The 26,338-nt window shown below is 43.8% G+C and overlaps 2 protein-coding genes across 5 annotated transcripts in view; both read left to right on the top strand.

The window, feature by feature from the left end:
- Positions 1-2,441, top strand: part of MED14 (mediator complex subunit 14) — a 67,869-nt gene extending 65,428 nt beyond the window's left edge. For both annotated transcript variants that reach the window (XM_030305074.3, XM_030305073.3), the window contains one exon: positions 95-2,441. In XM_030305074.3, the coding sequence (XP_030160934.1) occupies positions 95-168 (74 nt within the window). In that variant the 3' untranslated portion in view covers positions 169-2,441. The remainder of the gene's footprint in view (positions 1-94) is intronic.
- Positions 2,442-4,809: 2,368 nt separating this feature from the next.
- Positions 4,810-26,141, top strand: CXHXorf38 (chromosome X CXorf38 homolog). Of its 3 annotated transcripts, none has more exons than XM_032592265.1 (7): positions 4,810-5,035; positions 5,205-5,339; positions 11,189-11,308; positions 13,190-13,339; positions 13,861-14,040; positions 20,938-21,100; positions 25,601-26,141. In XM_032592265.1, exons 1-6 carry the CDS (start codon positions 4,820-4,822, stop codon positions 21,097-21,099), a joined length of 963 nt encoding a protein of 320 aa, XP_032448156.1. In that variant the 5' UTR covers positions 4,810-4,819; the 3' UTR covers position 21,100; positions 25,601-26,141. The 3 variants fall into 3 exon arrangements, with proteins under 3 accessions (XP_032448156.1, XP_032448155.1, XP_032448157.1); XM_032592264.1 differs by lacking the exon at positions 25,601-26,141 and adding an exon at positions 21,549-21,684; XM_032592266.1 differs by lacking the exons at positions 11,189-11,308; positions 25,601-26,141 and adding an exon at positions 21,549-21,684.
- Positions 26,142-26,338: the final 197 nt, after the last annotated feature.

The following is a 26,338-nucleotide window of genomic DNA, read 5'->3' as shown; positions in this document are numbered from 1 at the left end:
GATTTTTAGATTTAATTATCCCTACCCCCACCGGTGTGTTGACATCATCTTTCCTGTATTGCGAATAGCTAATGACCATTTTTCTCTGTTGCAGGTGAATGCACAATATTTGCAGCTGTTCGTGATTTAATGGCTAATCTTACACTGCCCCCTGGTGGGCGTCCATAGACACTATTGTTTTTAAACCAGGAAGGCTGACAAATGAGACAAAACAGCAAAAAAAAAAAAAAAAAAAAAAAAAAAAAAAAAAAAAAATCTGAATTTAGCCTTCAGTTTAAAAAGAAAAAGGACTTTTTTGACTTTTAGAGATAAATATTCTAAACTGGCAAAAATTTTCAGGGTGCACTTCTTTCATCAAAAAGACCATCAATCTTTTGTATAGTGAACTTGTATAGTGTGTTTAAATGGGACACATTTCAAACTAGGTAAAACATCAGTGTCCGCTTGCCAGTAATAGATTTAATATTCTGTTTTATACTATAAAGTTATGGAAATGCCAAACTTGTTTATTTAATTGTTTTCTTATGTTTTGGGTGTAATAGTCCTTCTTTTGGTTTTTGTTTGTTTTTTAAGGCAGGTCTGTCTTTTTTGAATACTGTAAAACTGTGATAAACTTTATATTGAAGCTGTATTTTAATATGCCCGCTTTGAATCCTTACATGAAAATGTTCTGGGAGTTGTTATAAACACATCCCAAAGCAGCAATATTTAATAAAACTAGGTTTAAAAAAAAAAACAAAACAGTGACACTCACTTGTGTGTATATCAGCTCTATAGACTTCTCAGGGCCTCCCTTCATCTTTCACCTGGTGGGGCCAGTAGTTAATTTCTAATGATACATGTCTGGAATTTTACCAAAAACATCCGCTTCTTTGTTTCAAGGTTAATTTATTTTCTTCAAACATTCCTAACTTGACCCATGGTGAACATTTTGCACCTTAGTTGTCTTTTAGTGTAGGATTTGGGTAAAAAAGAAGGAACCAGTCTTTGAGAAGAGACAGTGAGTAGTTCATATTGATCAAGGATCCCAAATTACTGCAGTCATTCTCATCCATTGAAGATACGGGAACTTTTTTCTGTTAGGCAAATTTAGCTTACAGGATGCTTCTGCATACAGCATTTAATAGGAAACACAGAACTTGAATGTCCTACCCTTGCATGAAATTTCTGTGACATTTCTTTATCTTGCTTATTAACCTCTCCCCCTTGCCTCCCCCACCAAAATTGGGGTTATTCTACACAATCCCAACTTAATTCATTGTCACCAAAACGGTACAATGTTTTGCTTGGAAGAAACCTGGCACAGTCCCCCCACTTTGAAGAATCCAAGATCCAGTGCCCATCCAGGGTCACATGGAGTTTCTGGTGCTGACACATCTCAGCAGAGTTTCCTTTTGGAGCACTGTGCTCTCTCCCAGTCAGGGACCTTTTTAAGCTTCAAAGAATGTGATCAGAAGCAAAGGTCTTCTGGTGACTTAAATGTTATTTGGGAAAGTTTTTTTATATGATAATACTGCACTGAATTATCTGGTCACTGTAATATTGGCCCTCCAGTAAATTTTAGATGTTCTAATTCCCCTTTAAGTTGATTCGAGCTTCTATTAACTATCAACTACCAAATTCTAGTTTCAAACATCTCACTGCAGTTATATCTGTTCTCAACTTTGCTTGATTCTCCATTCACTTCTGGTCAGAACTGAGGCCTTCTTTGTCTTTCTTCTGTGTCTTATTTCTACCTTTATCCCCTCCTTCTTGCCAAGCTCTGTGCTATTCAGGAGCAGGTGACTGAACTTTATCCTTCCTTTAACCTTTATCCTTCAGTTTTCAGTTCTCCTTATAATGGGAATCACATCAGTTTGGCAATCTACGATGTCTTTATCAAGGGTCAGCACTTTCCTATTTGGAGCTGAGTCCTTTCTTTCATGTAGAAATCTACATGTATGTACAAGAAATGTATTTTTATCTGCAGGACAATATTGTCTCAAATTTTACAAGTAGAGTAAGCTTTTCAGGTATCCTCCCTTTTAAGTGGTTTCAAGACATTAATTGTATTTTTAAACGTGATGCATTCAGTGGACACTTTTTTTCCTGATTATAACTCATCTCCGAATGCCTTGTGCAAATCAAAAGATAGGATTCAGTGGGCAGAATTTGCTTTTGCTGCTTAAGAGTAAACCCATGATATGAATTTTGATATGCTTGGGACTTGGAATCGGTATATACTTTATTAAAGCTTTGAAAATACTAGCATTCAAATCTTAGGTTCCATGACAAACCATGTCCTTTGCCTCTTTTGTTACCCAGGTTCAATCAAAGGGACTGGATGCCTATAGTGATTTTTTTTTTTTTTTCTGATAGGTGGTTTGGGTCTTAACTTCAAGGTGTTTTCAATGTGATTTTAGTAATTTTGGTAATAAATTTATACAAGTTTCAGAGAACTACCAACTCTCTCTAGTTAATTTTCACGGGGATATTTTGGATAATAGTCTGGTTTAGTATTAGCTTGATCTCAAAAGAAGAAATTGGTCCTGATTTGCCACCTTCTTTTTTTCATTTGTGGAAATGATGTTTTGGAATGTACAGAAATACTTTCAGAATTAGGAAGAAAACGAAAAATTCAACAGAACATATCAAGTTATTAGTAACAGGGGCTGAACCTTAATGTTTGAAAGTTTACCCTCAGCTACTGCAAGCAGAAACTAAAATATACATGATAATGAATGTAAATACCACTAATAACGGTGTTGCAGTTAATACAGTAACTCGTTCAGCCACAGGATACTAACAGTCTGTTAGTCATTCTTTGGACCATGATTAATTTGATAACTTCAAGAAGTATAATTTTGCTATAATTTGGAATCTAGTTTCTATATAAAAAGTTCCTTTCTTTCATGATTTTTCCCCTCCAAGTACTACCTGTTATATTTTACTTTAATATTTATTATCCAAGTGTTCTTTTTTTTTTTAATGTTTATTTTTGGGAGAGAGCATGAACCAGGGAGGGGCAGAGAGAGAGAGGGAGACAGAGGATCCAAAGTGGGCTCCACGCTGACAAGCAGAGAGCCCGGATGTTAGGCTCAAACTCATGAACTGTGAAATCATGACCTGAGCCAAAGTCAGACACTTAACCAACTGAGCCACCCAGGCGTGCCCCCCTGCCAGGTGTTCTTGATCTAAAATCAGTATACAGAAAATTTTAAGAACTTACCAGAAACTTAAGGGAAAGGGAAAATGTTCATGTGTGTTTCACTATTTCTTGTGGAATTTTCTCTTTCATTTCGTTTGATGGGAGTGGACAGTATGTCTAAGGGAGTGATTTGAAGTTTACTTTGGATGGATTTAGTATCGAGGTTATTAAGAGAAAATAAGAGGCCAGACAGCATTGTGCTGCACAACCCCAGGACATCATATCTCACAATCTTCTTTAAGTCGCCTCCACTTCCAAGTGGCCAAGTGATTTATTCAAATACCTTGCCCAGGAATATGACATTGATGGAAAGGCACATTTAGATCAATATAAAATAAGAGCTAATATTCACTGAGAGCTACTATTGTCAGGCACTGGCCTAAGTATTTCAGTGTGTGTTTAATCCTCCCATCAACTCAGTAGGATATGTATTAATATCCTCCTTTTACAGACGAGTAAACTGAGGCCCAGAGAAATGAAGTTTCAAATTTGCTGAGATAAAATTAAGTTTGCTTAAGATCAAACAGCTAAAAGGGGGCAGTTTGAGTCCAGAGCTAGCATTCCTACACACTGTGCCACTTTGCTTTTAACCATGAAGTCAGGGGAAAGTTTTGTGTAGGCTCTTCCGCCAGAGCCTTTGACTCCACACAATTTTAACACTTTTCCAAGCTCAAGAAGCTCACTAAAAAGCAACTAAAACTGAAAGGACCTCTTGTCACATAGGGTTGACAGTCCATTACCTTCTGACCCTCATTACACTTATTCGGAGCTTAACTAAGACTGCCTTATGTAAGAAGCGCTAATTATAACCGAGAATACTAAATAATCATCATCTAAGCTGGATGCTTCAGGACCATAGTGGAAGAAGCTCTTACCGGGCTCAGGGCAGTACAGCCCTCCAGGATCCAGGGCATGCGTCGTCCCTGTTTGCCTCTGCTAGATGGCCCAGTGGCGGATGTTTTTGAACTTTGTGTCACCTTGGCACACTGCAGGAGCATGGTAGATGCGTGGTACAGGCAGCCGGCGGCCACACCGCACTAATGCCTTTATTTGCCACAGCCAATGTGTGGGCTTAGGAACTAAATAAACTTCATAGAATTGTATAATGCAAGGAACATCTGTAATTCAAGAAGTGTACCTTGAGCACCTTACACATCTCTACAATAAAAGAGGCACGGACACCAGTAGGGGGAGTCGAATCGGGGACTGGCAGGGTTTCAGTTTGGGGAAATAGACTAGAGGGCGGAAGAGTTTCAGGTACAGGCTCTCTGGGCAAGCACTTGATAAAGGAATTAGGCGTCTGCGGTCCCCTAACGCTGGGGTGGTGCACGTACCTGTTAAGCCAGAAGGCTCCGCCCAGGGATCAAGGAGGCTGCGCGAGGAGCTCAACCCCCTCCCTTCGCCGTGCTCGTGGGGCCTGCCTCCAGGCGGGGCCAGGCCGACTGCGCAGCCGCCGCCCACTGCGCAGCCGCCGCCCACTGCGCAGCCGCCGCCCACTGCGCAGCCGCCGCCCACTGCGCAGCCGCCGCCCACTGCGCAGCCGCCGGCGACGGCGTCTTCCCAGGCTTCCGCGCCTGCGCACTGCCGCCTGCCCCGCCCCTCGCCCCGCTGCCTCCTGGGCTCGAGCGGGACATGGTGCTGTCTGAGCTGGCAGCGCGCCTCAACTGCGCCGAGTACAAGAACTGGGTGAAGGCGGGCCACTGCCTGCTGCTGCTGCGCGGCTGTCTGCAGGGTTTCGTCGCCCGCGAGGTGGTCGCCTTCCACCGCGGCCTGCTCGCCGCCGCCCCCAACCTGGGCCCCCGCGCCACCTGCTGCAGCGGCTCTCGGTGCAGCCCGCGCGCTCGTCAGGTGAGGCCAGGGCCGGGGACCTTGACCACCGCACCCTATCCCCTGTCCTGGTCCCCGAGCGCGGTGTCCCGAGCCCTCCCTGGGGCGGGGCCGACCGCAACGCTCCTCGTTCACTGCCCAAAACAGCACCCCTCCGCCCGGGACCCCTTCTCACCGCCGCCCCCTGTAGTTTCAGCCTCAGTGTCAGGTATGCGCAGAGTGGAAACAGGAGATTTTGAAACACCACACCAACAGGAATGGAGACGTCCACTGGGGAAACTGCCGACCGGGCCGGTGGCCCGTCGACGCCTGGGAGGTGGCCAAGGTAAGCACCTGCTCGGGAGGATAGGAGGTGACCCACCAGGTAACTGGTCACTTGAAGCCCAGAGCCTCATAAACAGATGCGGGAGAGAGGAAAGGGTGTTTGATATAGGGTCTAGTGTTTACGAGGTTCAGGGCTGTTGTACTGGATCTAACCTAGGTTAGGGAAGTAGAAGCTTTCTTCTACCTTTCTGCTAACAAGGCAGTTGAGTTTGCTACCCGCTATAAGGAAAATTTCGACAAGAGATGCCGACACCAGATGTAGAGTGAGCATCATGAGCACAGGCCCAGCTAAGGAGTAAAACTTTGAGGAGGTCGCGGTGAAGTGTGCAGCCAGATAGAAGACTATTAGGCCTGTTTTCAGATCTTTGCACTATGACTTACTAGCTGAGACAATTGGGGAATTTTTAAGAACTTTTTGATGTTTGCTAGAAGCCCTGTAGGGAGTGGGGAGGGGCAAAGTCACTTCCTAACACAAATTAACTTTTGCAGTCAGTCTGCATGCTAATTAGCAGCCAGGCACAGGCTTGGTGCCGGGAAAGCAGGGATCAGAGTCCCATTTCAGCTGCTGCTGTGTGACAGTAGCCCAGCCTCTGTACCCTAACCTCAAAAATGAGGAAGTTGGACTTGATCAGTGGCCACCAGGCTGGTGGCTGTCGTGGACCCATAAACCCACCACATCTACACCCTCTTCCCCATTTTTTTTTGTTGTTGTTGTTGCCACCATAGACTTGCCAACTTTTACCCAGAAAAGAAAGAAACCCAAAATTCTACCCTTAACTGTGACTGTCCCTTACCTGTTTGGTCTTTGTTGCTGCTTTCATACCCTTGGCATCCTCTTGAAGCCCTTGCCACCTGTTCATGCCCCTTTCTGTTGCTGTCATCAAAAGACCTTCCAGTCCTACCAGAGTATTTATAATCTCTTCCCAGCCACACCCTCCTCTTTTCTCCTCTCTGAACTTGCATGACCCACCCCCAACCCTGATAACACTATAATCTGTTTGTGCTCAGGGGAAGAATCTCTTGAGGGAGCTGACTGGTTTCGTTTCGTTTCATTTCTTTTCTTTTCTTTTCTTTTCTTTTCTTTTCTTTCTTTTCTTTTCTTTCTTTCTTTCCTTTCTTTCTTTCCTTTCTTTCTTTCCTTTCTTTCTTTCCTTCCTTCCTTCTTTCTTTCCTTTCCTTTCCTTTCTTTCTTCCTTCCTTCCTTCCGTCCTTGAGAAACCGAGAGAAAGAGTGTGAACGAGGGAGGGACAGAGAGAAGGAGACACAGAATCCGAAGTGGGCTCCAGGCTCCAAGCTGTCAGCACAGAGCTCAACACGGGGTCCAAAGTCAATGCAAGATCATGACCTGAGTGGAAGTCAGACCCTTAACCAACTGAGCCACCCAGGCTTTTTTTTTTTTTTCTTTCTTTTTTCTTTTTTTTTTTTTGAGTTTATTTATTTAGTTTGAGAGAAAGAGCGTGTGAGAAGGGCAGAGGGCTCAAACTCACAAACCATGAGATCATGACCTGAACAGAAATCAGAAGTCAGACGCTTAACCCATTGAGCCACCCAGGCACCCCAAGGTTAGCTGACTGGTATCACTTTTAATTCTTGATCACGAGTCCCATTGCTCTGGCCTCGCCTGTGTATAGGGCTCCTGTTTCTGGAGACAGCTGTTGCTGCCTTTCCTTCTGTAAGCTTCCACTCCTCCACCCTCACTCCCAGCTGCTGACTTTTTTCCTGGAGTTGATGCATGCCCTCAGATACATGCTTCTGCATCTTTTTGCCAGACCTACCAGCCTATCTCCATGTGCACCGTCTTCCTTCTGCTAGAGTTGGAAGGGCATCTCTTACCGCCTTGGCTCTCCACTTGTGTGTCAGACCACGTTCCCTCCCACCTACCCACAGACTTTCAGTCTTCAAGTATCCACTCTTTCTCCCTGTCAGCTTAGTCCCATCACCATACAAATAGCTTTAACGTTGCCTCAGTTTATTTAATTTTTTTTTGAAAAAGAAAGAAAAGATTAAACATAGGGTTACCACATGACCTAGCAATTCCACTTCTAGGTTTATACTGAATGAATTTAGAAATATACGTCCACACAAAAACCACACACATTTGTGTGTGAGTGTTCCTAGCAGCACTATTCACAATAGCCGAAATGTGGAAACAACACAAATGTCCATCAGCTGATGAATGGATAAGCAAAATGTGGCCTGTCCATATAATGAGGTGTTATTTAGCCATAAAAGGAATGAAGTTGGTTGAACCTTGAGAACATTATGCCAAGTGAAAGAAGCCAGGCATATATTACATGAAACGTCCAGAATGGGCAGATATGTAGAGATAAAAGGTTAGTGGTTGCCAGGGCCTGGGGGTAAGAGGGAAGTGATAGTGAATGGAGGTAGAGGGCTTCTCTTTGGGGTGATGAAAATGTTCTAAAACGAACTGGTGATGGTTGCACAACCGTGTGAATATACCAAAAACCACTGGACTGTACATTTTTTGTATCGCGGTGTAACTGACATATGACATTGTATCAGTTTTAGATGTGCAACAGAAGGGTTTGATAGGAGTATCGAGTGATTGGCCACATCACCATACATAGTTACAAAAAGTTTATTTTCTTGTGATGAGAACTTCTAAGATCTGCTGTTTCAGCTACTTTCAAATACAACACAGTATTATTAACTACAGGCACCGTGCAGTACAATACATCCCCAGGACCTATGTATTTTATAACTAGAAGTCAGTTCCCTTCGACCCCCTTCACCTATATTGCCCGTTCCCACCCCCCACCTCTGAAAACCACCGATCTGTTCTCTGGATCGCTGAGCTTGGGTTTATGCTTTGGTTTGGTTTAGATTCCACGTAGAAGTGGGATCACACAATATTTGTCTTTCTCTGACTTATTTCACTCAGCATAAGGCCCTCAAGATCCATTCACATTGTTGGAAAGAACTGTATGCTTTGAACTGGTGAACTGTATGGTATGTGAATTATATCTCAATAAAGCCGTTTAAAAAAAAAGCTTGAATAGATATTTGGAAAATAAAATTTTAAAAGAAAGAAATGCTTCCCTTGAGCCATTCCCTCTAGCACTCTCCCCATCTCTCTGCCTGCCTCCCATGTGCATGCCCAGCAGAGCGTCTCAGAAAGGGTTTTATGCCTGTTGTCTTTCCCTCAGCTCCCGGTCACTCCTCAACCCATTCCACCGTGGCTTCTGCCCCTCCCAGCACACTGCATCTATTTTGTCGGCACACTTGACCTCCAGTTCTCCAGCCTCATCTTTCTTACCTCTCAGACATTTGGCTCTCCTGGCCACTCTTGAAATAGTTGTGGCTCTGTGACATCATTCTCCCCCACAGGTTTCCTCCTCTCTCTCTGGCTCTTCCTCCTCCTCGGCCTCCTCCTGGTCCTCGGTGGACATTTCTCAGGCCTCTTCTGTCTCCCTCTTCTCTTCTGGTGATATCGCCCCGGCCATGGAGTTCACCATTAAAGACTACCCTTATGCTAATGGCTCCCCATTTCGTACCCCTGGCCCTTCCCATATGCAAGTGCGTGCTCGACCCCTCTCCTTATTCCCTCCTGGGGACTTTGTATTTACTCCTCGAGCAGGACTCTTCATCTCTACCACCACCACCCCCCACCCCCGCCACCAAACCCACGGCCACACTCCAGCAGCAACTACCTACAATCACCCTCGATTCATCTCTCCCTCTCCACCCCCCTGTTTACACCTGCACAATAGTTTTGGATGCTTCTCTCCATCTCCACGTCACAACTCTCACCTCTCCTGCCTGGCCTCTGGCTGCAGCCTCCATCCCAGTCACCTCTGCTGCTCTGGTCATTTGTGGTCACCTCTGGTCCGTTCTCCACACTGCAGGATGTGTGGTGTTCAGGGGTAAATTGGCTCATTTTCTTCCCTTGCCTAAAACCCTCACGTGGCTTCCTGATATCCTTCGAATAAACTCCAAACCCCTTTCCAGGGCCAGTAAAGCCTAGCACAATCTGGCCCCTGTTTGTTTCTCCAACTTCATCTCCCCCTACTCACTGAACACGCAGTAGAGGATAGTGAGAGGCAAGTAACAGGTGTTTCCCACCACGTGCCTTTGACATCTGGAACACGGTGGCATGCAACACCATTTTAAGAAACTCCTTTCAGTGGCAAGGAGGCAGCAAAGCCTCGCTGTCGGCTTCTAGTTCTGAAGAAAGGGAATAAGTCCTAGAATAAAACGTTAACGTGGGAAAGACAGTTTTATACTGACAAGAAAATGCCAGATGGGACATTCCTTGTAATAGAAAAGAAAAACTGTGCCTGGTTTTGAGGCACCTAAGATCCCTTCTTAACTTTGGGATTATCCTCCCAGCGGGAGCTGAAGTGTTTTTTGTTGATGATGGTGGTGGGGTTTTTTTCCAGTTTTACTGCCCTGCTTTGGCTGTGATAAGTTAACTTCTTTGTAAACATTGTTGCATCCACTATAGACTTTCAGAGGATCAGCAAGTCAGTGGCTGTTAAGACATGAAAAGACAGTGGTACTGGCTACTGTATCTTTTTTTTTTTAATGTTTATTCATTTTTGAGAGAGAGCGAGCATGAGCAGAGGGGCAGAGAGAAGGCGGGGGGGGGGGGAACAGAATCTGAAGCAGGCTCCAGGCTCTGAGCTCTCAACATAGCACACGGGGCTCGAACTCACAAACTGTGAGATCGTGACCTGAGCCAAAGTCCGATGCTTAACCGACTGAGCCAGCCAGGCGTCCCCCAAAGTTCTTAATTGTGTGAGGCTCCAGTGGAGGATTCCACCACCATCAGGAACATAGCCATGACTCTCCTTGGGGTGTGTTAGCACCGACCACAAGCCCTTTCTGTAATACCGTTACGAGCAGCACTATAGGAAATGTGGTTGCCTGCCTACTGAAATGTGTCTGTTTTCAGGAAAATAGGTCTCTTTATTTAGAGTTCTTATTGCAAGTAATTTTGCTTATGTCATCGTTTCTAGTTCCTTGGCAGGAATGTACTCTTGAGCTGCTGAGCTTGGTAAAATTATTGCATTCAGATGTAAATTTGGAACTGTTGCAGGAGAGAAATATGCCCAAGCCTTGCTGTGACACCATTTTGGGGGTCTGTGCCACAAAATCCTACAGAAGGCAAGATCACACTAGAACGAGGCCCTTCTGATATATCTAGTATCTCAAACCCTAGGATCCCATCTGCAACTCCTAGGTAGGTCATGCTCACGTTGCACTATCAGCACGGTAATTGCCAACATTTATGGCCTGTTGGTTTACCGTGTGCCAGACACCGTCCTTCATCTGCATTAACTCATGTAATTCTCACAACATCCTTCGAAGTAGATGAGGACAGTTATCCCCTACTTACCAATGAGGACTCTGAGGGTAAGTAACTCGCCCAGGGTCACCCAAGTTGGCAGGTGGCTGAGGTGGGATGTGAACCTGGCTCTATCACACTCCAAAGCCCAGGCTCACTTGGGAGTAACTATCACTTTTAAATTTTAAGTCTTCTTTAACAATTCAGCCACTGAAACCTCAGGAAGGAAAAGAGGGGGGAGAAAAGGACTGGTTTCTACCTATGCTTCCTGCTTGTCCACCATTAGGAAAGGACAGTTATGCCAAGTGTTGAAGTATTTCTGATAGCAGAGGGATAGATAGAGCAACCCTTCGGTTATCACACTTGGCCAAGCCTTAGCTCTGACACTCTTTCCCAACCTGTGTTTTGGACTCACAAGGCTCTACCTTGAAACCGCAGTAAGAACATTCCAATCAGCATTTGGAAACAGGCAAGTAACATTTGCCCACCGGTTCCTAGGGTTGGAGGAGACTCAGGTGTCCCTTGTGCCTCCCCTACTCTAGGCCTTCATGCCCCGAGGACTGGCAGACAAAACAGGCCCTGAGGAATGTGATGCCGTTGCCCTTTTAAGCCTCATCAACTCCTGTGATCACTTCATGATTGATCGAAAGAAAGTCACAGAGGTAAGAGCTGTCACATGTAAAACCATCCAGTGAGGGGCCCCTGGGTGGCTCAGTTGGTTAAGCGTCCAACTTCGGCTCAGGTCATGATCTCACAGTTTGTGGGTTTGAGCCCCACATCATGCTCAGATGCTGACCGGTCAGATCCTGGAGCCTGCTTCAGATGCTCTATCCGCCCCCTCTCTCTGCCCCTTCCCCACTCATTCTTTCTCCCTCTCTCTCACTCAAAAATAAATAAACATTTAAAAATCATAGTAAAAATAAAATCATCCAGTGAGAGTCAGTCGGGTCGGTGCTGTGAAGGGCAGCTGAGAAAGACACCCTGCGGTGCTCAAGCAGCCGTGCGCACACCCACGTAGCAGACGGTCTCTCCCCAGAACAGTGTCGTGCAGGGAAAGTTAGACTTTGGCTCAAGGTTGGCAACACTAAGTGGGCTAGTGGGGCCCACGTCGCATGCACCTTCTGTGTGTCCAAGAACCCCTATGAGAATGCAGGTAGGAGACTGGCCCCTGAGTTCTCCCTCACTGAAGTTTCCCAACACCTTGATCTTCTGTTCACTGCTAAAATAGATGAGCCACCAATTTCTCTCCCCTGGTCTGCCATAAACAGAAGTCAGGTAATTTTCCATATTAAAAAAAAAAATAGGGGCGCCTGGCCGGCTCACTCGGTGGAGCATGTGACTCTTGATCTCGAGGTTGTAGATTCGAGCCACACGTTGGGTGTAAAGATTACTTAAAAAAATAAAACGTTTAAAAAATAAAAAATAAAACAGAGAGGAGTGCATCACTCTGTCGGTCATGTGCCAGCATTTGAATCCTGCCCTTCTGAATCTCTTTGGCTAACCCTAACAGACAAGCAGTCTCCGAATAGATCACTATGCTTGTCAGATTTCCTCTGGGGGATTTAGACTTTCTCTGTTTCACCAGAGAACAGCTCTCGCACATTGATTAGTCTGAGGGTTGTCGAAAAGAGTATACAACGTACCTGGATTATATATAACATATAGAGAAAATGCACGTGTATTTTGCTGGCATGCTAGCAGCTGGAAGAACTGAGAATCTTTCATAATACCAGCAGACAAAAACTGTCACAGTACAAAGTCGACCTCTTCATATCTTTTAGCTAAGAACATGGAAGACTTTATGTGAATTGTATACTAATACACAATGAGACAGAAGCATTTGTTATACAATATAGGCAAAAGCTGATTTTGTTTTCATCAGACTTGCCACATCAAAACACCCCCTTCGCCCACCTTCCTGGAGCTCCAACAATATTTAAAAGAGTTTTTCATTGTCTGCTTCAGCCTTTGGGTATACGTAGAGCCAGTAACCAATTCTCTTGCTCTTTGGCAGGTGGTTTTGTTTGTTTGTTTGTTTGTTTGTTTGTTTTTGATAAGAGTGGTCTCTCTTTTTTTTTTTTTTTTTTTTTTTTTTTAGTTATTTGTTTGTTTTTGAGAGAGAGCGAGAGCAGGAGAAGGGCAGAGAGAGAGGGAGACAGGATCCGAAGTGGGCTCTGCGCTGACAGCAATGAGCCAAATGTGGGGCTTGAACTCACAAACCACGAGATCACAACCTGAGCCCAAGTCGGCTGCTCAAGTGACTGAGCCACCCAGGCACCCCTGGCAGGTGGTTTTAAGTTTAGAGATTTGGGAGGTTGTGTAAGAGATAACCAGCCAGTCACAAGATTTCAAGAGCCGACAATAGTTGTAGGCCTGTTTTTATTTCTCACTCGTTACTCCAAGTAGCAGGCAGTCAAACATCCCCCTGAAGCCTGTGGATTTTGTAATTAACAAAGCCTCTCTGCAGTTTTTCTTGGGAAGTCCAGAATTTCCATTTACCCCATCATTTGACTTTGAAACCTTCTTTTTTTGCCTTTCTGTAGGTGATTAGATGTCGTAATGAGATCATGCATTCTTCAGAGATGAAAGTATCTTCTCTGTGGCTTCGAGATTTTCAGATGAAGATCCAAAATTTTCTGAATGAATTCAAGAATATTCCAGAGATTGTGGCAGCCTACACCAGAATAGAACAGGTAAAAATCAGATTTAACGGTTCTGGCATGAAGAACTAAGGAGAGGGGCTCCTGGGTGGCTAAGTTGGTTTAAGTGTCTGACTCTTGATTTCCACTCAGGTCATGATCTTGAGGTTGGTGGCATCGAACCCCACGTCAGGCTCCATGCTATAGCGTGGAGCCTGCTTGGGATTGTCTCTGCCCCTCCCCTGTGCATGCACAGTCTCTCTCTCTCTCTCTCAAAATAAATAAATGAACATTAAAAAAAAAAAAAAAAAAAAAACTAAGGGAAAAAAGCAACTCCAGTCACTCATTTAGAATTTGAAGTTTGTTGGATTTAAATGAAATTTTAGAATGTAAGCAGGGGGAAAAATGTTGATACGAAATGCAGAATTGTGCTGGGCTTAAGAAGCTTTTCTGTGGTCACAAGATATTACTAAAATGGATACAGTCAAAGAGGTTTAGTTATAAATTCTTTGAGCAATCCAGTGAAACATCTTTTCCATTCCATTATTCATATATTTGTTCGATGATTCAAACAGCTGTTGACATCTGACTGGGCTGTTCACATCCCTGCAGAAGATCAGCTAGATGGATGTGAATATGAAACAGGAGTTTACCTGAGTGAGAGCCAAGTAAATGAAATAGAAATGGAATTACTAAAGGAGAAACTTCAAGAGATCTATCTTCAAACACAAGAACAAGACGTGTTGCCTGAAGAGGTAAAAAAAAAAGTATTCTATTCTCTGTGCGAGTAGACCAAAGAAAGGCACCAGGGAGGAAGAGTAGCTTGTTTCAACATATTGCCAGTTATGTTTCTGATTTATAAGTCCGATCATTTCCAGAAATGCATGTTCTTTTGACACAGACTAACACTACCTTTAAACAAATATTTTCCCTCAATCAGCAGACATCTGAGTGCCTAATGTGTGCACAGAGTGGCACAACACGGTAAGGGCTCCAACAGGTTTCTGAACAAAAGGCTCTGGGGATTCTCTGCAGGTCGAGAGGGGTTTGCAAAAAAAGACTTTGCTGAGAAGATGCTGTTGAGCCAGGATTAGGAGGATCACGTAAGAGTTTGGCAAACTGGCATGAGTGGAAGGGTGTTCTTGGCAGGAGGAACAGCACTTGCAGAGGTATAGAAGAATAACTTGGGCCTGAGCAGTGGTAAGGCCAGCATAGAAGATGTGGTCAGATGCGAGGGCAGTCAGGTAGCTTGAAGCCGTATTTTGAAAGGTTTGTTGTGCTGTTCCAAGGGGCTTGGACCTTATTCCTAAAAAGCAGTAGGGAGCCAATGGGTGTTTTTAGGCCAGAAAGAGTTAATCAAATGGATCCAGTATGGCTTTTAGAAAGTTAACTCATGGTAGTTGGAGGTTGGAGACTTGCAGGATGGTGTCACAGCCATGCGAGGTTGGAGAAAGGACAGAAACTAGAGGTGCGGTGGAGGGGCTGCATTCTGGAGGCATTGCTTGGGTAGAGCTGATGGCTCTTAGTGGATGCTTATATTACTTGGAGTGTGGCATGGGGCTGGAAGGAGGTGGGGAAGGAGGGGGTCAAAGGATCAACAAGGTTTGCAGCTTAGGCCCCTGCAGGCTAATGATGGCCGTAAGTCCTGATAGGGTATACAGGAGAAATGAATCCCCTTTGTTACATGCAAGGTATAAAAAAGCAGTGTTCTGGTAAAATTCAGACGTATTCCAGTACTTGCTGGATTGGAATTTTACATCACCAGGAAATCTTGGACAAATCATTTTTCCTCTCCATTGTACCTTATCCAAGCAAAGTAGTTTTGCTGGTTGCCTCTTTAAACACAGAGTGTTTATTTACTATAAAGTATTTCATTCATTAAGATGTGCTCCTTACTGGTCCATATGCATATGTTAATCATTCTGACCTTGACCTAGATGATTCATTCAGCCTGGTGAGCTCCTAATTTAGCAGCGGGACCAGGTACCACTGGTTTCTGGATGCTCCCACCCCAGCACAGCATAGGTGTTTACAATGATGAAGAGGACAGTTAAGTCTTGTGTTTTCTAAACCCGGGTGTTTTACCTTACTTTATTTTAAAATACCATTAGAACCAGGGGCATCTGGGTGGCTCAGTTGGTTCAGCATCCAACTCTCAATTTCGGTTCAGGTCATGATCTCAAGGTTCGTGGGATCGAGCCCTGTGTTGGGCTCTGCACTGACAGTTTGGAGCCTCCTTGGGATTCTCTCTCTCCATCATCTCTCTCTGTTCCTCCCCCATTTGTGTGCTTGCCCTCTCTCTCTCTCTCTCTCTTTCTCTCTCTCTCTCTCTCTCTCAAAATAAATAAACATAAAAAAAATAAAATAAAATACCATTAGAACCAGCCCCAATTTTCTTTCTGCTGCTTTTGTTAGAAGCAGTGTAGAACAGAACAAGACAACAATGGGGTTGGAGAGGAGGGGTCAGACTCAAGCCCCTTGAGTGGTCACTAGCTCTGTCTTCTCTCTTGAGGGACCTGTGGTTCTTTTTTTTTTTCTGTCTGTGTAACACACAGCAAAATGCATCTGTACAGGAGCACACTCAAGCCAGGAGTCTGTGTAATTTAGAAGCTGGAAGGGAACCTGGCGGTCACCATATCCCCTGCTTTACATGCCAGGCAGCAACCCCAAGGAGCAGGCAGGAACAGAAGAGTATGAGGGTTAGCGCAGGGGTCTCCCTCCTCTGGTCCTGTGCCTTTCCACATGCGGCACTGCAGATCTCATATCGCTGAGGTGCTGGCAGCTGTCAATTCTGAACCCTCATTACCTCTGCTTTACAGAGAGGAAACTGGGGTTGGGTGGCCTGTCCTCTGCATCCCAAAGCCTCTATATAGAATTGATAAATTTGCATTTTTCCTGCTTTCTGTTCAGTAGACCATGGCATTTCTCTTGATATTTCAATTGATCAAAATGTAAGTTAGGATTGATTGGCACATTATCTGAAAGAATTTGAAGGTTGGCTTTCCATGATGCGTGGAACTGATCTCTTTTGAAAGTTCCACACCATACATGATTATCCACATTCTTTAGGGTGAGCCTCCAAAGTCTGAAGATTTGCTAAGCCAAATGGCAGTGAATTGAAAATGTCATCAGCTGCGGCTGTTAATTTCAGCTGAGGTCATGATCTCGCGGTTCATGGGTTTGAGCCCCACATCAGGCTCTATGCTCACAGCACGGAGCCTGCTTCAGATCCTCTGTGTCCCTGTCTCTGCCCCTCTCCCTCCCTCTCTCAAAAATGAATAAATGTTAAAAAAAAATTTTTTTTAATTCAGCTAAAGCATGTCAAGCGCAGTAAGTGGCTAAAAAACATGTAAGGAATTTGTGCATTCTTTAAAACCATTCCTGATATCTTAAACCCTGGTGAAGGGACCATCTCCACAGAGACCCCTGGGGAGACATAAGCAAAAGGGGCAGTGACAGATGTACCTGACTCAGAAAAAGGATTGAAATGACCCTTCATTTATTATATTCCAGAAAATACTTACGGAGCATGTACCTACTATGTGCCAGACACAGTTCTAGAAGTTTGGTGTACATCAGTGACCAAAACAAAGATCCCCGTAGGGGGAGACAGTAAAGAGTCAATGTAGTAAGCAAACGGCGCTTCTCAGCTTTAGAAGAAGTACTGTGTCAAGCACAGAATGGGGGACGAGGAGTAGCAGAGTGGGGACGAGTATCAGGTTGCATCCGGGTGGTCAGGTTGGCCCCCTGGAAAAGGTGAGGATTAGCCATGTGCACATGTGCAGGGAGAGCCTTCAGGCAGGGGGGACAGCAATGTGAGCAGGATGGCTGGGGTGCGGATAGAGAAAGAAAAGCGTGTGAGGAGGTAAGAGAAAGTAAGGCGAAGAAAGCAGGTCATATTGGCCCGTGAGCCATCAGAAGGACGTAGGCTCTTACTCCTGCGATGGCCGCTGTGGGACAGGAGCAGGGAGACACACAAGGAGGCTCCTGCACTTACTGGGTTCAGACCAGGACAGAAGTGTAGACATGGTATGGTGAGAAGGTGCGCACATGGGGGCATGTAGAGACGTCAAAGACAAGTCCAAGGGTTTGGGATTAAGCAGAAGAATGGGGATGCTAAGCATGTTTTGCCTAGAGCAGCACATGGCACATAGTAGACTGGCTCTTGATAAGTATTTGTGGAATGAATGTACCAGACACAATGCTAAGTTCTTGGAGTAGATTATTTCTTTTTTTATTAAAAAAAATTGTATTTAATGCTTGTTTATTTTTGAGAGACACAGAGCATGAGCAGGGGAGGGGCAGAGAGAGAGGGAGACACAGAATCCGAAGCAAGCTCCAGGCTCTGAGCTGTCAGCACAGAGCCTGACGCAGGGCTTGAACCCATGAACCTCGAGATCATGACCTGAGCTGCTGTTGGATGCTTAACCAACTGAGCCACCCAGGCGCCCCAGAGTAGATTATTTCTAGTGCTCACAAGAATCCTAGGTGGTGTTGGTAGCCTCATCTTTCATTGGCATATGTGGAAGTGAGCTCAGAGAGGTCAAGTGTCTTACCCAAACTTACACAGCTGGTTAAGTGGTAAAGCTGGGCTTCAAAATCCAAGTCTGTCTGACTACATTCCGTGATTTTTCTAATACTTTCAGTTTTTCCATCTCTATTTCCTCTTCTCCCTTTACATATAAACGTACAGAAGTCTTCCCTATTCTTAATTTAAAAAATTTTTTGACTGTGTCTCTGCACCGCCCCCACCACCCCACCAAACTAAAATAATCACCCCTCTTAAGCACATCTCAAGGGCACAGAGGATCAAGAGGTCACAGCAAAAGGATCACAGTGTCCAAGTCATCCAATGAGAAGGTCTCTGGAGAGGGGGAGGAAGGCCCCCACTCCATCTTGGAGTGTGTGCAGTTCGCAGACCCAGCCAGCGGTGTCACGGGCATCTGATGGGAACCCAGTACCAAGCACAGGCATAAGCGCTAACAGTGCAGTATCCACAGTTACCAACGTGTGCTGAGGGTAATGTCGTCAGTGTGATCTTTCACATTTTTATGGTTTCCAGATTTATTATTTAAAGCCCAGGTAACTTTGAGGAGCAGTAGACTTGCTTCCAGCTGTGTAATAAACAGCCTGTTCCCCTCTACTTAACTAACCTGTCTGGAGATCTCTGGTAGTCTTTAGCTCCTCGCTGGCCCTCCCGGATCCCTGTTCGTCCTAGCCACAAGCCACAGCCAGTCTTCTCCCTCCCTCCCATCCCGCCATCATCCAGCATCTCGCTGTTTCATGTGCCTACATCACAATAACCTGAGTGCGTGCTTAGCTTACGCCCCACATCTACTGCATCAGAATCAATTATGAATTCTCTGTAAAGTTTAAGAACCACCACTCTGCTAGGAGTAAGGTACTCCATTGCTTTTCTTCATCAGATTTAAGTCATCTTGACTTAGCTTGGAGTTCAGGGTCCCCCATTAAAAAAATTCACCATGCCCCCCAAATATGAGTGGCTCTCATTTAAGTAAAGTGACTGGTTAGGGGATCCTGAGGATAAGCCCAGTGAAAACACTTCCATTGTACTATTCTGAGAGTACTTGTATTAGTTTAAGCGTTGGGAAGTATGCATTATTGGTGGGAGTTTAAATCAGCACAGTAACCTCTATACATGGTAGTTTGGGCAAAATCTATTAACAGTAAAAGAGAAAACTCAAAATTAACACCACGTTCCACTTCTAAAAACAGATCCTACAAATAGCCTGTCACTTGTGCAAAATGACACGTGTACCAGGTTAGTTACTCCAGCATTATTGCTCCTAACAGAAGACTTGAAATAACATGTTAAAATGTGAAGCATCCATAACTCAAATACTATATAGTCATTAAAAAAAATAATGAGACCACTCTTTCTAATCTGCCACAGAAAAAAAACTCGGTTGAGGGACAGCGTCTAGTATGCTGCCATTTGTGTTTTTTAAAATGTGTATGTGTCATAGTTATTGTGAAAAAACTTTTAAATGTGTATGTATACATGTATATATGTGTGCTCACATGTAAGTCTCTGGAAGAAACACAAGAAACTTTGTTGTGGTCCCCTCTGAAGATAGGAGCTGGGTGACTGGGGACAGGGTGGGGAAGAAGACTGACTTTTTACCTTGTTCCCCTGTGTTCATTTTGAATTCTGTACATGTACATTTATTACTATTAAACATACATATATTTTATAAGTATTTAATATACACATATTCAATAGTAATAAATGTGCAGCTATAAATTCCAAATGAAAGGGCATCATTTTGTTTTAGTATTACAGTATACATATATATGTGTGCATACATGTGTGCCCGTGTGTGTGTATGTACATACACGTATAGAGATAGAGACAGATATATAGCCCTTTCCTACAAATGCAGGAAGTTTTTTTTTTTTTTCAAATGCAGGAAGTTTTAAAGCAAAAAGTTAAAAATTTTTTCCCCATTTTTATGAGATGTAATTGACATGCAGCTTAAGGCATACAGCATGATGATTTGACCTACATATACTGTAAAATGGTTACCACGGTAAGTTTAGTTAATATCCATCTGCTCATACAGATACAAACAAAAAATAAGAAAAAAACTTTTCCTGGTGATGCGAACGCTTAGGATTTACTCTTGTAACAAATGTCCTGTATATCACACAGCAGTGTTCGCTGTAATCATTGTGTTGTACATTCCATCCCTAGTACTTTTTTATCTTACAACTAAAGTTTGTTACATTTTGATCCCCTCCCTCTCATTCCCTCTCTGCCCCACCCCATCCCCCCTTCAGGTTACTACAATTCTGATCTCTTGGTCTTTGAGTTTGCTTTTTGGGGCTTTTTTTTTTTTTTTTTTCTTAAGATTCCACGTATAAATCATACAGTATTTGTCTTTCTCTGACTTCTTTCACTTAGCATAATGCCCTGAAGGTCCATCCACGTTGTCACAAATGCAGGATTTCCTCCTTTTTTTTATGGCTGAATAATATCCCATGGCATATATATGTACCACAACTTCTTTATCCATTCATCTATCGATGGATACTTAGGCTGTTTCCACATCTTGGCTGTTGTTAATAATGCTGCTCATGAACATGGGGCTGCAGATATCTCTTCCACATGGTGTTTTCATTTCCTTCAGATATATTCCCAGAAGTAGAATTGCTGGATCTCATGGTAATTCTGTTTAATTTTTTTGAGGAACCTCCATACTGTTCTCCATAGTGGCTACACCAGTTTACATTCCCACCAGCAGCGCACAGGGGGTCCCTTTTGACCACATCTTCACCAGCATCTATTACCTCTTGTCTTTTTGATGATGGCCACTCTGACAGGCACATGGTGAGATTTCATTGTGGTTTTGTTTTGCATTTCCCTGATGATTAGTGATGTTGAGCACCTTTTCATGTACCTGTTGTACCTGAGTTGTACGAGTTCTTTATATATTTTGGATTTTGGCCCCTAAAAGCAAAAAAAAAAAAAAAAACTTGAGACAAGCAGACACCCCTTTGTGTAACCCCAGAACCAGCTACTGGTGGACACATGAGCAAGAGACAGTCTTGAAGCTAGTAAGTTTTTCATCAGAATTATAAGCCTGCTATAAAATTTTCTAAGCCATACATTGTGTGGTTTCCTCTTGCAGATCTTAAATCGACTGGAAGTAGTGAAAGAATTTCTGAGAAACAATGAGGATCTTAGAAATGGTCTTACCGAAGATATACAGAAGCTAGACAGCCTCCATCTACAGCATCAAAAACCAAGTTCAAAGGAACCTGGGGCACAGACACCTGAAGGGAAGGCCTGAGGTGAGTTTAGACCTATGAGGTTAAGTAAGGATAGAATAACCTCATCTCTCTGATGCCTGTTCTCTTATGTAAGGCCATAATGAACTCACAATTTAGTCTAACCCGAAGTTTTTCTGTGTCCTTATTATTTGGAAGAAAGGACACTGAGCCCTGCGCTCTTTCTAATTGATGGTTCTCACATCTGTGAAGTAATTCAACATAATCTGCCTGTCAGCTGTGTTTAGTCAAATATACCTGAGGTCATTGGTCTAGTCTTAAGTAAATCAACTTTCTAACATAATCCAAAAGCACATCAGCCCTAAAATGACACCAGGGATCCCTAGCTCTTCCCTGTGGCATTACTAGCAACTTGTTAATTTCCATAAGAAAAACTTGTTAAAATAACTGTCTTGGTGTTTTACATTTTTCCTTTCAAATAAAGAAAATTAAACATTTTCTCTTGTTTTAGGCTGCCCTTTGACAAAACCCAGGCATGTTATGTGAAGGTCGGCATGGCTTCAATCTCAGCCCTTCTTTTCTGTGCAAAAGGAAAAACTTAACAGAGTGCAACCACCCAAACAAAAAGGAATTTTTGTTGTCTTTTCTTGGACTTTCCTTTGACTCTTTGGGAATATTTTTTTTAATATTCGTAAGCTTGGTGTTGTGTTATCTATAACCCACCAAAAAATGTTAGATACTGTTGTGCCAAAACTTGCTGTCTCCCAGGGTTTTTTTTTTTTTTTTCTTTTGTTTGTTTTGGTTTATTGGTTTTGCGGGAAGGTTTTTGCTATTCTTTTCTGATCCTAAACTTAAGCTGCTTAACACAGTAAAGGCTATTTGGCCAGCCCTGGGCGAAGGGTCACAAAGAGTTCTCTGCCAGCTGGCACACAAGCCCTATCCCTACCCCCTTCCTAAAAAAAGTCTCGCTTACGAGGGGTGCCCAAGGGGCAGGCTGTGATGTAAATCCTTCCTTTTTGAAAGAAGGCAAGAAAAGAGATTGCCCATTTTCTAGCCATTTCCAATTTAGTACAGAACTGTTGCTACCTATTTCTGGTAGCCCCGGGCACTAGGGCAAGGAGGTGGGCCCAGGCTGGTCGGTGGGGACCAGAGAACACAGTGACTTGATTGACCAAAGCAGGCAGAAGGCCCATGCCAGTCTCACAAACGGGAATGTCGGGGATAGCTTCGCAGTTACTGACCTGTTTATGGTACTCCTGGGAAAAGTCAACTCCTGTGGCAATCCCCTCTTTCCGCTCATTAATATCCTGAGTGCACAGGGCCTAGCCCTCATGTGCTCCATGAATATTTGTTGACCGAAGGATCCACAGATCGCTTATTCATACACATGAATGTTAGACCATTAACTAAACCAACCTGGTCCCTTGTTATGAGATTTAAGGGTGAAATACCAACATTCTTTTAGAAATTCAAAGGCATCATTTTTCTTTCAGCAGATTGACAGATTCATTTGTACTTCCTCTATCCCCAAAAGTCATCTACTTCTGACTTTATCCTGTCTGTTTCCTAAACTGCAAAACCACTGTCCAGTCATATGCAGTGGTCCCGGGGGATCAGCCTCACCCTTCCCTACCTCTGCTCCTGTTCAAAGCCAGCAGTGCCTAACTGGGCCATGTCACCTCTGGACCTTCAGGAACAGAATTGCCTCATTCCCTGCTTCCTGGAGGAGATGCTTCCACTCCAACCCCAAATGAAGCCATCCTCCTTTGCTTACTGAGCTGCCCATCAAGGATGTGACCCTGTAGGGGCACCTGGGTGGCTCAGTCAGTTAAGTGTCCGACTCTTGATTTTGACTCAGGTCATGATCTTGTGGTTCGTGGGTTGGAGCCCCACACTGGGCCCCACGCTGACAACTGATAGTGTGGAGCCTGCTTACAATTCTCTCTCCCCCCTTCCTTGCTAGAGCATGCTATCTCAAAATAAATAAATAAACATTAAAAAAAAAAAAAGGATGTGGTCTCTAGAGAATGGGGAGAGGGTGAGGTGTATTTGGTATATTTTTATATTAAAATGAGTGTAATGCTGTAAACCCTGGATAAATACAAACGTGCCTATAACTTAACTGTTTGGTCTTGAATCATACATTTTCTTTCTCCCTTCATTTCATGCAGCTCCTTTAGAAGACATCAACAGTAAAGTGAGAATTTTCATTCATCTCACAACTATCCCCAAACCAAGAAGTTTGCTGAAACATTTCCTAGCTTCTAGATACAAGGTACAAGAGTTGGGATCAAATTAAATTTTGAGTCCCTAACCAATTTAAGACCTGATTTCTAACTTTAGGAACTTAGGGTTATGAACACTTTCATTTCATGCCCCTTGTATCTAGTTAGCTTTTCCTTCTCTCTCCAACATTTATCACGTGTCAGCCACGGGTCAGGCCCTGGAATAGATGCAAATGTGAGGATTCATAGGGTGTGGACAATGGTATACATGCTGTCCTCTCTGGATTTATTGTCTGCTCTGATAAATTCAAGATACTGTTCAGAAAAACATTATGCTGGCAACGTTTAATTACACTGAAATTGAAGAAAGGAAGACATGCCCAGAGAGAGCTTTAAAGCAAGTGTAGCGTGTACAGGGACATCAACCTGTGGGCCTCTCTACGGATCTGTGCGCGTGGCACAGGATGTGCACAAAAGGGCGCTCACAGCAGCGTTGACAGCCAGCCATCGAGATGACGGGTTAAATCCCAGCACATCCATGCTACAGAGCATTATGCAGTTGCTAAGAAGTATAAACTAATGCTGCAATGCAGTAACGTGGAATGCTCTCGAACACCTACTAAATAGAAAAGCAGAATGTTTAACAATGCGTGGCATGCTGTTAAACTATTTGTATCTTTCAACAAAAGGTCTTGAAAGTTGTGTGCTTTTCCCAAGCTCTTTTGCAGTGTTAGCTCTGTGAAAGGAACTGGGGTTGAGTGGGGTAGTTAGAAATCTGGCTTTCCTGCTCTTCGCATACCCCTGCATGAAATTTTTGCAACAAACATGGACTCCTGGTATTTTGAAAGTTTTTAAGTACAGTTTTTCATTTCAAGACAATAAAGAGGCACAAACAATATAAATTCAAACTGCCATGACTTATGTGTTACGTTTCCCGGAATATGTTGTAGCCTCCATTTTTGTGGGGGTCAGCTTCACCTCCAGGGGCACTTGTGAGGCATCAGGGTCCAGAGAAGCCCAGGAAGTGGTCTCCTTTCCACACAGGGCTGTTTCATCTCGGAGTGCCTGGTTTTCATCCAGCAATATGATTTACTCTCTCAGCCTCTCCCTGGGACACAATATGTGGAAAGAATCAGAGGAGAGAAATCGTTTCAGCATTATGGTTGCAAAGGTGAGGTAGTTCTTTGGATTTTAGCCCGTTTTTTGCCAGGGAGCTCAGAGGACCTAAGGGGAAAGACATTACTTATTAAACTCAGTATAAAACACGAATTCTGGGAAATAACCAAAGTGTGTCCGTAACAAAAACTTCTGGAAAAATAGCTCTGCCAATTCAGAAAATGTTAATGGCTTCATAAGTAGTGGAAGAGATCTGTAGACAGGTTAAATTGCCAGGACCAGAAAGGATTGTTTGAGAGTTTGGGGAAGATTATGAAATGATTGTTACCCTAAGGTTTAAAAATTTATTTTTTATTTTTTTTTAAGTAGGCTTCATGCCCAGCCTGGAGCTCAATGTGGGGTTTGAACTCACAACCCTGAGATCAAGATCTGAGCTGAGATCAAGAATTGGACACTCAACCAACTGAGCCACCCAGGCGCCCTGAAATGCTCATTTCTATTAAAGTGTTAATCACTTATATGGCTTGAAACATGAATATCTTAGGCAACAAAGGGTTACGTGTTGGGTGGGCATACTGCAAATTAGATCCTGTAAGTGGAGCATTGCCTTAGAGTAGGAGGCGTTGCAATCTTTTGGATTTTTTTCTCTAATCATTTTGCCCTCTAAATTATAAACGTTGTAAAGTGATAGGAAATTATCAGTAAGGATTATTACCTACTTTTCTCTTACCAGGTTAATTAGAAACCTACCTGCCTTTTATTGGAATATACTCAAATTACAAAATACATGTTGTAAGACAGATCTAAAATTATATTAATTCCTACTCAGACATTAGTGAAAGGGAAAATTCCTTTAAAGTTTTAATAAAAATCTTGAAAGAAGGTTATGACCCACTTCAAAACTTTCAGAACTGGTTTCTATTATTACATTATAGTCTGAACTATCTAAAATACTATCTTCCAGAGACTTCCTTCCTGATTCTCAAACCCATGCTCTCTGATATGTGCATGTTAGTTACAACCACAGAACTGTAAACTGAGCATTTTGTGACATCTTTGGGGGAAGGTGGGTGCTGACCTGACATGCTTTATTACCTTCCACTGACTTTCAGAAAGGCGTGAGGATTTTTATTTCAGAACCATATGTGGTAGCTAGCCTCCAAGATGGTCCCCAAAGATCCCTGCCTCCTGGTATTCCCACCCTTGTATTTTCCTCCCACAGTGTACCAGAAATGGGCCAACAGGACACAGCTGAAGTGATTGTGTGTCACTTCCCAGATTACGCTACAAAAGACCATGGCTATCTTGGGCTTTCTCTCTCTTGGAATACGTGGAGGGAAGCCCTGTCATGAGCAGCCCTGTGGCCCCCATGCCAAGGAACTGAATGAAACCTGCAAACAACTGCGTGAGTGAGCTTGGAAATGGATCCGCCAGCCCAAGGCAAGTCCAGAGACTGCAGCCCCAGCCGACAACTGAGAGATCCTGAGCCGGAAACACGCAGCTAAGCCACTCCCAGATTCCTGACCCTCAGAAATCGTGAGGTAGTATTTGTTGTTTTAAGCTAAGTTTTGGGTGATTTGTTACTGATACACAATAGTTTTCCAGAGTTTGTTCTCCCCCTGAATGCAGAGTGTGAAATGCAGAAACTGCCTACAAAAAGGACTACTGCTTAGATGCCACAGAAGATAAAAGGGGGGTGGGGGCGCCTGGGTGCCTCAGTCAATTGAGCATCAGACTCTTTGATCTCAGCTCAAGTCGTGATCCCGGGGTCATGGGATTGAGCCCTGTGTCGGGCTCCGTGCTGAGCGTAGAGCCTGCTTAAGACTCTCTCTCCCTCTGCCCCTCTCCCCAGCTTGCACTCTCTAAAATTAAAAAAAAAAAAAGATTTTTAAAAAAGAAGATAAAGGGGAATCTTCCAGAGTTCCACTAATGTTGTGCCTGTCTTGTCCAAGACCTGATG

The sequence above is a fragment of the Lynx canadensis genome, chromosome X (assembly GCF_007474595.2).
Source record: "Lynx canadensis isolate LIC74 chromosome X, mLynCan4.pri.v2, whole genome shotgun sequence".
NCBI classification, from domain to species: domain Eukaryota; kingdom Metazoa; phylum Chordata; class Mammalia; order Carnivora; family Felidae; genus Lynx; species Lynx canadensis.
The sequence above is the reverse complement of the archived record's forward strand: the minus strand, read 5'-3'. Positions and strand labels throughout refer to the sequence as shown.

Excerpts from the sequence above, each read along its gene's own strand:
- CXHXorf38 (XM_032592265.1), top strand. The coding sequence starts at position 4,820 with ATGGTGCTGTCTGAGCTGGCAGCGCGCCTCAACTGCGCCGAGTACAAG. Across the intron at positions 5,340-11,188 it reads ACGCCTGGGAGGTGGCCAAG|GCCTTCATGCCCCGAGGACT; the intron begins GTAAGCACCTGC and ends CCCCTACTCTAG. Across the intron at positions 14,041-20,937 it reads AAGACGTGTTGCCTGAAGAG|ATCTTAAATCGACTGGAAGT; the intron begins GTAAAAAAAAAA and ends TTCCTCTTGCAG.